General features: G+C 42.6%; 1 protein-coding gene across 1 annotated transcript in view; it reads left to right on the forward strand.

The window, feature by feature from the left end:
- LOC113032396 (nectin-2) overlaps window positions 1-14,593 on the forward strand; it is a 51,494-nt gene that overhangs the window by 18,587 nt on the left and 18,314 nt on the right. The window contains exons 2-3 of the mRNA XM_026185306.1: window positions 11,832-11,941; window positions 12,804-13,056. Of these exons, the coding sequence (XP_026041091.1) occupies window positions 11,832-11,941; window positions 12,804-13,056 (363 nt within the window). The remainder of the gene's footprint in view (window positions 1-11,831; window positions 11,942-12,803; window positions 13,057-14,593) is intronic.

The following is a 14,593-nucleotide window of genomic DNA, read 5'->3' on the forward strand; positions in this document are numbered from 1 at the left end:
CCAATGTAATGACGACCTGACAGGAGACTGCTCCGGCAGCTCGTGTGTTGGCTGCTGTGCCTGCACCAGTGTGTCTGTGTGTGTGTTTGTTATTGTGCTCCTCTTTACGGTCTCTGAGAAGTGGCTTCAATCTTCTGAGAGTCAGATCAATTTTAGCATCATTGTGACTGCTGAGCCATTACAGGCTAAAACCAGGGTTCACACTGTTATTGAGGGGAAACTTGATCCTCTGGTGTTCACCTCTCAGACGGGTAAAAGGTGTTTATCCTCACTACTAAAATCTAGCTCGGCTGCTGAGTTCTGCTCTCAATATAGAGCTGTATTTATTTATTTTTTTTAAATAGATGGTAATTAATTAACTCATCGCTTCCTCGTTGCGTTCTTTGAAATTGTTTGACTGACAGGCAGCGGAGGTTTTGTTTTGAGTGGCAGTGACCTCACAGGTGCTGGAGCTGTAATCTTGTGAGTTTCTGAGTTACTGTGCTGTTGCCTTAGCTTACACTGGGGAATAGATATGAACTTGTTCACGGTTCATTGAAGAATTATGTCGTAATGGTAATAATGTGTTTTAAGGGTGGAAACGATGGCTATTTTTGTTATTGGTAACAATCTGATCTTTTTTTAGAATGTATATTTGCATTTCGGGGGAAAAACTCAGCAAAATTTCCTAAGGGCAATGTATTTTTGGTGAGTCTAAAATACCAAAATACCCAAGTGATGTTCTCATAAAACTGGGACGTGCAGCAAATACTCCCATTTTAAAGGTATTGGTTCATTGTTGGGGCCTAGTAAGAATGAAACTAAGTTTTCCAAAGCAAATCATTTTACATGGAATAAATGTAATAGGTTAAGACCCGTTAAATTCATTAGTCAAGTAATTGCTGAAAAAGCAATTAAGGATGGGTGTTATAACACACTTGTTACTAAGTGCTGGTAGTTGGTCACTTTAAGCTACTTTTCATGTAGCCTTTGGACCTTTTTTATTTGTTTATTGCTTTATTAGATTACTTTGTGACAAAAAAGGGTCAAGAGGAATCAGGATGTTGCTACTTTATTTATTTCAAAGCTTTAACTGCGTCATGTGTGTGCTATTTGAATCGCATGCATGTTTTGTCTTTTTAGTGGAAGGTCCTAGTTTTATTCATTTATTTTTGCTGAATTTTATAGTTCCCGACTTTACTCAAAGTACCCACTTTTTATATATATTTTTTTAACCTCGTGTGTTTGCTCGCTTCCAGCCAGCCACAGCTTCTCAGTGGATTTTGTTTAATTTTATTTAACAGACTGACTCGAGGAGAAATATCAGGTTATGTCTCCCCTCCCTCCCCTTTGATCCGTCTCCTTGAGCTCTATGTCTTTCTGTCTATTAGCTCTTCATTCATTCATCTATCAGCGTCAAAACAATACACCGTGTACCCAAGGCAAGTTGTCATAGTGACTGGAGAATAAGCAAAGTTGATCTCAACGTTCAGTACAAAGGAAAGAGATGGAGGGAGTGCCAGAAAACAACCCTGAATATAACCTCATCAAAAATCCCCACCTGTTTATCACTCTCTTGCTCCAGAGTGCCTTTTTATAGATCTTACAGAGCAAAACTTCTTTCTCTTTTCCTTTCTGCTACAGTCTCATTCCTTTCCTCATCAGTAACACCTCCCTCACCCTCGTTTACGGGAAAACTGGTAGCAGGAATGTATTTGTGTGCAGCGTTTCATCTTACCTGCCTCCTATTGAGCCTTGAAGACAATAGGCTGTTCACCTCTGCCCCGATGGCTCACCACAGCCCTGAAAGACGGCAACTCTGATCCATACAATGCAGCAGTAGTAACATACAAAGAATGGCTTCGTTGTACTTTTAATTGCTTTGGTTATCTTTGTCTTCTCCTCGTATCGTTTTGTTCTGCTTTGCGACATCTTTCGTGCTCGATGTTTACTAATTGTCGCAGTGTTCCCACCACACTGTAGCTCTGATTAATCTTTATAGGGGGAAAAAAATCTGCTTTTAATGGGTCCTCGTTTCACTTTGAAAAAGTGCTAGTGGTCTAATCAGTTATCCATACCTTTGAGCGGCACGTTGCAGTCTTGTAGTAAAGCGAGTCCAAAGCTTATTAAATATAACTTTTGCTCTGATTTTTAGCAAAACTTTTGCAAGAGGAGACACACTTAAAAGCATATGGGGGTGTAGAAATTTGGGAGCCTGACTTGCCTGTCCTCTCAAATCTTTCCCTGCAGACTGTTTTTTCCTGTGCTCCTACACAAAACTCCCATCAGTAATTCAATCCAGCTGGTTTTTGCTGTGCGTTATGATGGACACAGTCATCAGATTATCATAATATTGGTACACTCCCCCGTGTTTGTTTGCGTCTGGTGCTTGACCTTCTGTCTTCCATATGGCTGGCATTGATTTGGTAACACGCCGAGTGATCCTCCTGACAGATTGACTGTGCTAATGGCAGTCCCTCATATCACAGTACTGCATTTTAATCCTTTAATGTGTGGCATAAATTAGGTTGGTCTCTCACCCCCTCGACTATGAATAAGCTGTTGGCTGACAGCTTTGTTGACCAATGGGCTCATCAGTAGCAGGCTAAGTGGAAGTGGGAAGCGAAGCTGGGAAATGAACCCCCCACCCCATCCTACCCAAGGGGAGGTAAAGGTGAACGCTGGCAACTAAAAACCTGGAAACACAGCTGTGTTTCGGTGCGTGGGCGGGGTTGTCATGGTTTTCCTCGCGCTTTAACGTGTAGCTTTGTTTATAATTCAGGGACTGGATCACACCCAGCTTGAAATATCCTCTCCTGACTCCTTGGAAGACTCTCACCTCCAAGTGTTGTTAGGGAGGTGAAAATAGGACGCATAATCACATTATGTTTGCAGCTGACATGCCCATGGACCGATGTATACAGGCATCTACACGGTGATGGATGAGGTGACACACGCACATCCTGCCTTGGACATTTGAAGAAGTACCTAGCACTGTGTTTTAGCTGTGCACTTCTGTCTTACCCATGAATTAGAGGCTGTTTCTGAAGCGATGCTGCCATACTCTGTCTGGATTTACGCTTCCAAAGTCATTCACTTTTCGGGCAACATACATAATGGGGATTAGATCTAGATATTTCCTAGATACTGATACTAGACCTGTCTGAAAAGTGATTCTCCCCTCCCTAACTCCTCTGATTTACATTTTATGCTCAGGCTCTGACTGCAGATCTGTCACTGTGGTCACCCAGCACAAAGACCCAGTATTGCATGCCAGGATAAAAAAAAAACAAAAAAAAAACATGCCCACTACAATTACCATGAGAAGTGATGGCACACAGGGTTGGGATGAAGAAGTCAGACAGAGAAAGAACTGGCGGAATAGGGAAAAAAAAGTAGGCGAGGAAGAGCAGAATGAGCCAGAGGGATGAAAAGGATTTATTCCAAAGTGAAAAGACAGGACAGTGCTATAGCACTGAGAAAAGGATGGGGAGGAAAAAAAACAAAGTGAGCGATGCAATGCAGAGTGAAGGCAAGAGTGGTGGAGGTAGAATGATGTGCACGGCCTGAACAGATAAAGCCGAGCCAGGAGCCGCGGGGAGCTGGGTGTCTGTCAGCCATCCAGCCAGTAAGTTATTCAGTCACTTATTCAGTTGAAGCAATAGCGCTCGCAAGGGAGTATAGAAGCAGCTTGTTTGGCTCAGGAGGACTGTCCTTTCTGTCCACAGTAAACTGCCTGTTACAAGCCAGACTTTACTGACCCTAAACAGGCCCAGCGCCAAATGAAAACATGTGGTACCATAAAACCGAGCTTGTGCCTTATGGCTTTTGCCATTTTCCTTTTTGTGTTTTATGCCTTATACACCTCTGCTTTATACAGCCGTTTTATTTCTTTGTGTCCCGGAGTCATTCTCTCTTTGACCACCTCTCTCACTCACTCTCTTTTTCTCTCGCTCTGGATCACCCCCCACCCCCTCCGCGTCAGGTACAGTGTAGATGTTCTTATTTATCAATAATGAAGAGAGGCGGAGGAGAGCACACTGCTTTCGTTCTTAACCGTGGATGAATTATTCACCCTGTGGAAGAGTGCCTGTCCACCCTGCGTGTATGCGTACACACATTCATGTGCGTTTTTGTTTCTGCCTGTCTAAATATGGTTTTGCTTTACATAGTAGTTGTGTGTATGGAAATGTTTTTTTGGGGGGACTTTTCCTCACCACAACCACACAGCTCTTTCTTTTTTTCTGCTTCCTGTATGTGGCGCTTTGGCAGATGCTAAGTGCTTCAATGTGTTGTGTAAGGTTCATCCTCCTGTTGCAAGGTGTGATACGGTGCAGTAAAGCGAAAAATACCTCCACTATCATTTCTAATGACTAACTCCTGTTTTTCCAATTTCATCCCGACACACATGATTCGTATTTCAAACCGGTTCTCCTGGCGTAGCTCGCTTGACCCGAAACGTTCTTTATGTATATAACTGAGAAGGGAGGATGAAGGAGTGTGAGAAAGGGAGAGATAAAGAGGGAGAGAAGGGTCCATAGAGACATACATGCATGAGCTATTGTGTATGTAATTTCATTTTAAAGCCCGTGCAGTTTAATGGTTTGGAGATCCCACCGTGAATACTTCTACGCTGCTAGTTCCTCTTACTCCTGAACTCATGCATAGTGCATAAACCAGTCTCAAGGCAAGACTAAGGTCACGGTCCAGCTGTGTATGTGGAGGTTTGGGGTTTCTGAACTAAAATGCACGCAGTTTTGAAAGTGTATAAATTGTATAAATATATATATTTATTTTTTGGTTTTTATACTTCCCTGCTGGGTCTCTTTCATTAAGACGATACACTTAATTGAATTGGCAAATGCTTATTTTTGCAAATGATATTCGCTCAAGTCCTAGGGCATGTTTGTTATAAACAGGCAACTAAATAGGAATATGCATCAGTATACAAATGCATGTGTGTATGCACTCGCTTACTAAACACACACACACATACACACTTCCCGGTGCAGATTTCTCCTCCAGCTGTTCATTTCTCCTTGGCACTTTGAAGCCTATTCGTGTCTCTCTGTCCCTCCCTCCAAACCCCCATTTTATTTTTTTTTCCTTCTCTCCTCTTCTGTTACATTTCATGTGTTTCTGCTTTCCTTCCTCTTTCTGCCTGTGTGTCTGATTCCCCTTTTTCTTTCCACAGTCAATGTTCAGAGTCAGTTATCAAATATTTCATCATGTCACTGTGAACAAAGTGAAATCTAGTACTCTCTTCTTCTTGCACCTATTTTTTTTTTTTCTTCCTACTCCTGTTGCATCACAGAGGTTGGTTTTACCTCCTGTCTCCGGCATGCAACCTTGCTGTAACACCAAATGTTTTTCTGTGTTAAATTTACAAGTTAGTGGAGTTTTTTTAAATGTCGATCTCTTCTGATAACCTTAAAGTCTTTGAAGTGTGCCTCCTTTTTCTTTTCTTTTAACACTGGCGTCTTTGACTCGGGACTTCCCACTGGAAAAGCAGCATGAATAGAATATTAGTATGTCATTGGAGATGTCCATAATGCACAGTGGCTACTTCTAAATGTATCTTTCTCATGTGCTATCGATTGGCTCCTTATAGTAAGCCCAGTGGAAAGGTCAATGAGAAGACGAGACACATCTCAAGTCTTCATTTCCTAGTTTTATTCTTGGCTTGTCAAACTGCCTCGCCTGTCAAAGCTAAGCCGTCCAGACAATGCTCCCTGCATACCAAAGTGCCCGTGTGTGTGTGTGTGTGTGTGTGTGTGTGTGTGTGTGTGTGTGTGTGTGTGTGTGTGTGTGTGTGTGTGTGTGTGTGTGTGTGTGTGTGTGTGTGTGTGTGTGTGTGTGCGCGTGCGTGCGTGCGTGCGTGCGTGTGCAACGTGTGGACGTTCATTGTAGATTTGCGTGGCTGTATGTGTGGCCGCGTTCATTTAACTATTCGACCATAAGGCAGAGAAGGCAGTGATGTCTGACAGCAGTGGCAGACAGCAGGTTTGGGTTGGTGCTGTTCCAGGCTCCAGCTGATAACAGCTATTAAAACAGACCAGAAGCAGTTAGGACAAGACACACATCCACTGCAGTGTTGCCATTTTGTTATGGACACAACAATGGGAGCACCACACAGAAATCAGTTTTAAGGGCAGCTACACTGGCAGGTCATTTTAGCTAAAACGTCAGATGGCACCTCTCCGCTTTAATACACGTTCGACTGTCTCTGCTTATGAGTTTTTGCCACTCAAACAGAGTTTGAAGAAGATGAACAGTTGGTTCCCAGTGACAAAAACTGAAATATTACAGTCTTTCATCTCAAACAATAAAGGGAAGATTTTGTGAGGCTGAATCTTAGCCAAGAGAGAGAGAGCTCCTGGTGAGGAATAGAAATGAAATGGTTTGTTATCACGTTGCATCCCCAGGCTCAAGCTCATAGTGTACACATGTACATCAACCCATATCAAAACCGTGTTACTGTATAAAACAAAGGTAAATAGTACACGACCTCACATGCATGAAATGCATGAAAGCCACTTTGAATCTGGTCATTAGCTTAATTGTAACAGTTTCTCACTCTCAAATCTCACTGCCCTGATGTTATAAACTTCACTGTACAAAACAGCCTCAGTAATAAATGTAGAATTGAATCTGTGTTTCTGTGCCAGTGTCTCAAAAAACAAAATTACACATCAGCAACTTCAGAAAGCTGCTATTTGGCAGCGCGCCCATTCAGAAGCCAAGGCCAGCGCAAAAACTGGAAGACGCTGTTGCATTGAGAAATATAACCCAGATCTCTGAACAATGAAGAGGCAAAACGATCTGATGGATGGTGCGTAACTATTTTGTAAACCGCTAAGTTTCTTGTTTTTCAGGAAGTTTGAATGCCCCAAACCTCTTCTGGATATTGTGTAGTAATGTGGTCAAACAATGTGGCAGTGTGAGTCATTTTTACACACGTCCAGTCTATTGTAGGGATCCACTGGTTGCTTTATTGCAGCAGTCCCCAACCCCCGGGCCTCGGACCGGTACCGGTCCGTGAGTCGTTTGGTACCGGTCCGCGAGAGTTGAAGCTCAGGTGTGAAATGTATGGTTTTTATCGTTTTTCAGCGTTATTTCGTTATCGTTTTTATCGTTAACTCGGTTTTCCTGGGTCTTTTCACATGTGTTATAAATAAATCTTCTTTTTTTCGGTACCGGTGCTAGTTTTATTTTGTTGTATTTATCCGCGACACCTTAAAGCCCGGTCCGTGAAAATATTGTCGGGCATAAACCGGAAAAGGTTGGGGACCGCTGCTTTATTGGATATGATACTGGTCTGATCCTGACTTAAGAAGCTGGATCAGATAGGGTGATAATTTGCCACCAGGTGAGCAAATATGGCCTGTAGGGTCAGTCTGGAGGCTTTTCATCCAGTTACAACAGCAGCTTTTCTCGGCACGTCTTTGACGCAACTGAAAACTCCGATCGCTTGAGATGACCAATGAGAAGAACTCATCAAAGCGTCTCTCTTGCTTTCTCCCTCTTATGTTTGGTGTAACACTTGCTTGAATGCACTCAGGAGGTGCACTTAGACTAAGAGAAGGAAAAGGACAGCAGTGTGTAGTAGTCTTAAGGCTCAAATTGAGCTGCAGTGACACTAATGCAAATACATTGAAAGAATAACATTGACATTTATTATTTCACTAAAGCTAGTTTCGGCTTGTATATTTTTGCAAGAGATTTGTCTCCTTTTAATAAATCGTATACATTAGCATATACTTTTTTGTTTTTTAAGTAAGGAAAGTAACATTCAAGATAGATTTATAAAAAAAAAAAAAAAGTGATTCCCAGTCTCTTCCCCAGAGTGAGGATTACAGTCTGTTAATTTTAGACTTTTAACACTGGTTGTTCTTGCCTAATATAGAATTAGAATAAAACCTTTATCATGTGGTGCGATGTGCGTTAGCTCCCAAACACTCTTTTCAGGCATCTCCGTCACCTCTCCCTCCCTTTTCAGTGGTGCAAACATATTTGAAGTGAAGTGTAAGAAAGGGTAACTGTGGCAAATGTCCCAAACTTGATTTGTGAAAAGGGCTGTGGATCTATCTTCAGTTTACCTGCGACGGGGAGTGGGAGAAAGTATTTAAAAGGAAAATCTAATCAGAGAAGGCGCATGCGGCGACAGATTCTGTCAGGACAGAAAAGTGATGACGCTCCCTGTTTCCCATATCAAAGCTATTATGCTGAAGGAGTGGAAAGCCTGGGCAAAACAATAACAACCACGGAAGAATAATGGAAATGGAGAAATTCATAAAGGCCTTGACGAAATATGAAATCCCAGAGTGGTTACTGAGACAGGAATGTGTTAGAAAGGCCAAAGGAAAAGCCACCCACATTCTCTTTCTCCCACAAAAACGCACAAACATGCACAGTGGACCAGTGGGAAGCAATCTTCAGGAACATGGACAATGGGGAAGCTTCATTGTAGCCCACCTGACAGGGCATAGCTCCTAGTTTGATGAAATGACAGCGTCACTGAGCTCTGAAGGCTATTGGATATTTTAGTTGATGGCCTGCACTCCCGTCCCCTCTGACGCTCTGCTTTTCTCCACTATAGTGAGGATCAGACATGGAGGACATGAATGCCATTAGGCGTCAGCCAGCCAGGCAGCGAGGCAGGCGGACACAGGCTGATAAGCGTATGTTCGTTTTATAAGCCACGACTGGCTCAAATGGGCTGCAGAGAAAATTAGGATTTGGCTTTTATTCGCTCGTGCTCGCTCTTCCCCCCCCCCTCTTCCGCTCGTTTATTCATACTGTTTCACTGTAGTTTTCGCTCTCTGTTCACATCCACAGTGCTTCTCACAAGGTCAGGTGTGGAGTGTACCTGGCATCTCACAGGTCCACGCCTCCCGTTCTTCTCCCCTCGTCTGCCTCTTCTCGCTCTGTTTCTCGTTACCTGCGCCCCCACCTCTCCATTTTTAGTTGGTCCCACTGCATCTCCCATGGCCTCTTTCCCTCTGCTAACCCCCTCTCTCTTCTTATTTCGTCTGCTTTTTTTTTTTTTTGTCCCTCAGCTGTCTCCTATTAACCTTGTTCATAGCTCACACTGTCTCCCCTTTAAGATCCTCCTCCTCCTCCTCCTCCTCCTCTCCTCTTCTCTCGCCACACTCTCTTCGCTCCCTCTTTCATTCTCTATTCCTGGCATCGCATTCTCTTCACACCCTTTCATCCCCACTTTTCTTGCACTTCGCCTCCCCTCCTCCGCTCTCATCCTCCATCACTTTGGCATTCCCAGCCTGTCTCTCGTCTCCTCCTTTCATCCTTCCGTCCTCCCAGCATACTTCCTCTCCTTCTTCCTCTCTGATTCATTTCCCTCTTCACTGATGGACGGTGGGAAATGTCAGCGTGACCAGGCAGAGGATCAGAGAGGACTGTGTTAATATGGCAGGGCTGTCACAGTGCCATCAGCAATAATGTGTGTGTCTGTGCGTGCACATCATGTGGGTGTTAAAAGACATAATGATAGGTGACAGTACTTAGGATGCCGACATCTGACTACTTAAGGATGTTGAGGAGGGCAGTTTGTGTGTGCATGTGTTTCGTTTGTTCATGTGCATTTGATGATGCTTGTATGTCACCTGCAGGCAGCAGAGCTACTGTAAAGTAGAGCAGCAGTGACATAAGGCTTCTGTTCTTACTCTCCTCCCCTCCAACCCTCTTTCTCTCCCCTATTCTTCTCACTCTTACCCTTGAACTGTCTTCTATTCACTAATTCCCTTAGTTCTTGTCCCCCTCCGCCTCCGATCTCTCTGTCTTGTGTTTTAATGTGACTGATGCACTCAAAATGTGTCTCGATTACTTTTTTTTTTTCTTTAATGCTGCCTTGTCTCATCATTTCCAAAAGTCTGTTTGTGTAGATGAACATGCACACACTGACTTTACTTTCTCCCCGTCTGCTGTTCTAATGACACGGAGTCTGAGCCTTTGGGCTGGGCTTTGGGGACTCACTAAGAATGAGGTTGTGCAAGTCTCTGTATGTCTTGTGTGTAATATTCATTTCCCCGTGGCTGTAGGAAGTCTCATAAGGCTGGCCCTGTCTCTCATCTGAGCTCTGGCAGGAGTTGACCCGTGGTGGCTCTCCTCTTATTGCCTCCAAATGACAGGCAACAGGCCCGGCTCAGTTTGCCCCCACATTTTTGTGTGGACGTAATAGATATGTGTGTGTATGAATTTGCACATAAACGAAATGAGGAGTAAGTTATTGTCAATCCCACGCTGTAATGACCTATGACATGCCACTTGGTCCTTATACTACAATCAAGACTAGTAATCAAGGTATTCAATAACCTTTTATCCTCTTTTCTCCTCCTCTGCTACATTATTTTTATAACCACAGTCTGGCTCCCACTCCCAAACCTAATCTGTATTAGTCTGACTTGTTTAAGTAGGCTGACAAAGGAGTGTAGCGTGATCTTTACATAATGCTCTAGACATTTGAAACGTTACAGGCCAGGTGCTTGACAATAAAGCAGTAATTTGATGCCCCCGTGTGTGTGTGTGTATGCTCGCCGTGTGTCGACTTGCATAGCTATGCTCGTGCATGAGTCTTCAAGCAAAATGAAATTTAAAAAAAACAACAACTTGTTCATCTTTTCAGCCCAATAAGGCTCGCTGCTGATCCCACGGGCTGTTTAGTGGTTGTCCAGAGGTTCCTCTGTGGCTACAAGGGGGTTGTTTTGTGGTTGTAAATTGGGCTGGTCCTGGGAGAGCTGGTGTTATTCTAGGAAAGGCTTGCTTTCTTCCACTTTCCCACTCGGTTCTTCACTCATTCCTGCCTCTTCTCTTTCTCTGTATTGATACCTCAGGTCTCCCTTGAGAAGAGAAGGTGTGGTGTTTATTGCTCGTCAAACGAGAAAGACAGCGTTGCCCTTTCCTCTTATCTCTTGCGTACGGGTTTCGTTTGTGTGTGGGTGCCTTTATATATATGTGTGTGTGTGTGTGTGTGTGTGTGTGTGTGTGTGTGTTCTGCCAGTGCAGCAGATCATATTAGTTTCAACACAACAGCTTGAGCTCAGCACAAACTAGTGGAACTAGTTTTTCAAGTAATTGTTTGTCTTTAGGGGAAATTGTGTTTTGCTCATTCTATGTGTGTCTGTGTCTGTAGCTTCCCGGTAAACACACTGCGAGCGCACACACTCGTATGGAAATGTAGGCCTGGCTGCAGACATTTGAAGTTGTGTATCCGCCGGTAATCCACTCTTACTTAAAACAGGTGCCATCTTGCTGACATACACTAATGCGCGCTTACTCATACAAGTAATTACATTTTTCACAGAAACCTGGATTACACACACAGAGACGGACACACACACACTTGCACAGATTGTCGTTCTAAAGCTCCTTCGCTCGTTCTGTTTCTCACACACCCACTGACAAAACGCACTAAGAAAAGCATATTTATTTTGACTCTTTGCTGTTACACAGGAATGTGTCGGCACAGAAAATGGCAGGCTATAGAAAAGCATAACCCATCCACATGATTTATGACCTATGGGTAAAAAAGAACTGGCTTTCCTCCTCCTCCTTTTCTTTTTTTCTCTCTCCCCCAACACACAACTTCGCTTCCCCCCACCACCAATCTGTCCACGCACGCACTGTCATGGAGAGGTACCAGACTCTTGGCCTACTTGCCTGAGTTCAGTAATGCTGTCCTGTGTATCACACACACTTCCATAGTGTCCTCATTTATCTTTGCTTTGTACCAAGACTGTTCCTTTTCTTTGCTTTCTCCTGTAGTTTGTGTTTAAAGGGAAACATTGAGAGTAATGCTTTTTTTTTTTTTTTTTTTTTGTCTTTGTTTTGTTCAGGAGCTTCAGGTCAGCGTGTAAAAGTAGACCAAGAGGTGACATCGTATCCTGGCCAGACAGTCAACCTGCGCTGTGCCTTCGCTGATCCCACTGGGGTACAGCTTTCAATGGTAAGATATACAATCCCATGATGCATCTGTGTTTCCCCTTGGTTAGTATTTGATTACCTCTTTGCACCACTATACTCTCTCAACTGCAAACTAGATTTGTTGTGTGAAATTCAAATAAAAATGTCTGTGTCATCCCAAAACTGGAGCTCATTGTGCTGACTTGACACAATACAATTCAGTGAAATTGGGACTGCAGTTACAATTTGCTTTTACACTTGAAGCCAGCAGGTATCAGACTTGAAGTGGATTTGATATTTAACTCAAATTATGACAATTTCCCTGTAAATAAAGTAGTCATTTACTCACTGATTTGATTCTGCGGGTCCGTAAAACTGTGTCTGAGGTGGAAAAAGCAATTCTCTTCAATAAAATTAACCAAGAAAAATCAGAATATTGCTCTATGTGCCTTGTTTATTTGCCACATTGTACCTTAATCTAACAAATCATGGCTCACAGAAATAATCTAGAGGCCAGCAATAGGTTTTTGTCACATTTAGGCTTAATGTTTTATTACTCCAAACAAACAATGCTAAGCTACATTTTGCTTTAGGGGATTGAATATGGTAATGGGTGCATTTCTTAGCTGCATTTCAATGAAGCTGGAAGTGCACAGCTCTGCATGGTTCTGCTAAGAACAGTCGAGAGAGTACTTCTCCTGAAAAACTCGCATCCATATTCATACCTACTCCCCACTTAATTGTGATGCCGTGTACGCAACCCTGTGGAGTTTACATTAAAATGTGGATATCTTAAAACGCTGTCGCGGTGTCGCTTATCAATGCCATGATGAATGAGGTCTGCTGTTTTTCATTGTCTCTCTATGCTTCCCGTCCACTGACCCTCTCGGTGTGTGCCATCATAGGTCACATGGATGTACGTGCCAGAGCCAACCCAAGACCCAGTCAACATAGCTGTGTTTCTCCCTGGGAATGAGCCCAGCTATCCTAACTCACCTGTGAAAGGCAGAGTCAGCTTCGTGCCCAGTCCTCCAAAGGTGGACAGCCCTTCTATCCAGATTACTGATGTTAGGATGACTGATGAGGGGAAGTATGCCTGCGAATTTGCTACCTACCCTGGCGGAAATGTCCGTGGCACCACCCAGCTGGTCATGCTAGGTAGGTCACTAATGTACTCTACGCACTAAGCTTAAGAAAAGATGTGATGAATCAAGGAAAAAGCCTCGGTGCTTAATGGCACAGAGGCATGAATGCTTTATCTCCAAGAAGCTGAACCTCTGAACCACTTAAAAAATTGGACATGTGGTTTGTGAAGCAAACAGATTTGTTAGAATTTAATAAGAAAGAGGGATTTTTCCCATCTCATGCTTTCATCTTTACTCTTAAGACTTCATGAATAACATCCAGTTGGAATTTCAGGTAATTTCTTGAAGAATGCCAATTTTATTTAAAATTATAAAAAAAAAAAGAATGGTATTTGATGTGCCAGAAGATGATTATTGTTATTGCAATTATAATTTTACCTAGCCAAGTGTCCAGGTACAGTTTGGTCTCTAATTTTCTTGTACTGTAGTTTTGCCTGTGTACACCACCACAGTATTTTAATCGAATAACCAACATGTTGTTAAAGTGCAGACTTTCACCCCCAACCACCTCTAATAAAACTAGTAAGAGTAACAGACATTTTTAAAACTTTAGAAGTGGTCAAATCACATCTCTGGTACATTCTTAACAAGAATGGGTTCACTGGCCAGCTCTGAAAATGAAAAGGGCCCAAAGACCTTAAACACAACACGACATTTCACCAAGAACATTCTAAAGCAGGTTGGTATATCATTGTCTTTTTGTGTGTGCATGCTGTGAAGCGCAAAAATCTCTTTATAAATGAAAATACTGAGTTTACAGAAATGGGCAAACCACTGGTTACACTTTAGACAAGAAGAACAGATTAGACTTGGTCAGAAAAAGAGCCAACACAGACCTGAAAAGATTATTTGTGAGAATAAAACCAAGATGAAATTGTGCTAAAATGATAGGAAGAGAAAAGTGCAGAGGAGGAGAGAAACAACTTGTGATCTGATACCATATTATCTGTTCAACATAGTGGAGACAATATTATGGCAGAAACTGTGAAGAGTACGGGGCTATACTCTCTGCTCATATTCATCCAAACGCTGCAAAACTGATCAGACAGCGCTTCACAATCCAAATGGATAATGCCCCAAAGCGTACTGTAAAAGCAACCTAAGAGTTTCTCAAGGCAAGGAAATGGGATTTTCTTCAATAGCTAAGTCAGTCACCTGAGCTCACCCAACAGAGCAGCTTTTTAGTTAAGTATAAAACTCTAATGAGCGCTAGACCTGGGGCAGTCATTGACTACGAAAGATTTTCATCATATTATGAAGCAATCCCCATGTTTAAAATGTCCTATTATTTATTTTTTCATCCTCTGAAAATGGGGGCTGGGCATAACAGTGTCTTTAGTTCATAAACAGTTATTGCAATACTTTTGTGAAACGCCTTGAATTAAAGCTGAAAGTCTGCACTTCAATCACATCTTGATTGTTTGATTTTTAAAACCTCTCTGTGGTGCACGGAGGCAAAACTACAAAAATGATTTCTTTAGCCAAGATTTTTTTTTTTGCTTTTTTTTTTTTTTTTAAATCTTTAGTTACATTTCTTGCACTACTGAACC

The sequence above is a fragment of the Astatotilapia calliptera genome, chromosome 11, assembly GCF_900246225.1.
Source record: "Astatotilapia calliptera chromosome 11, fAstCal1.2, whole genome shotgun sequence".
In the NCBI taxonomy this organism is placed as follows: Eukaryota; Metazoa; Chordata; class Actinopteri; order Cichliformes; family Cichlidae; genus Astatotilapia; species Astatotilapia calliptera.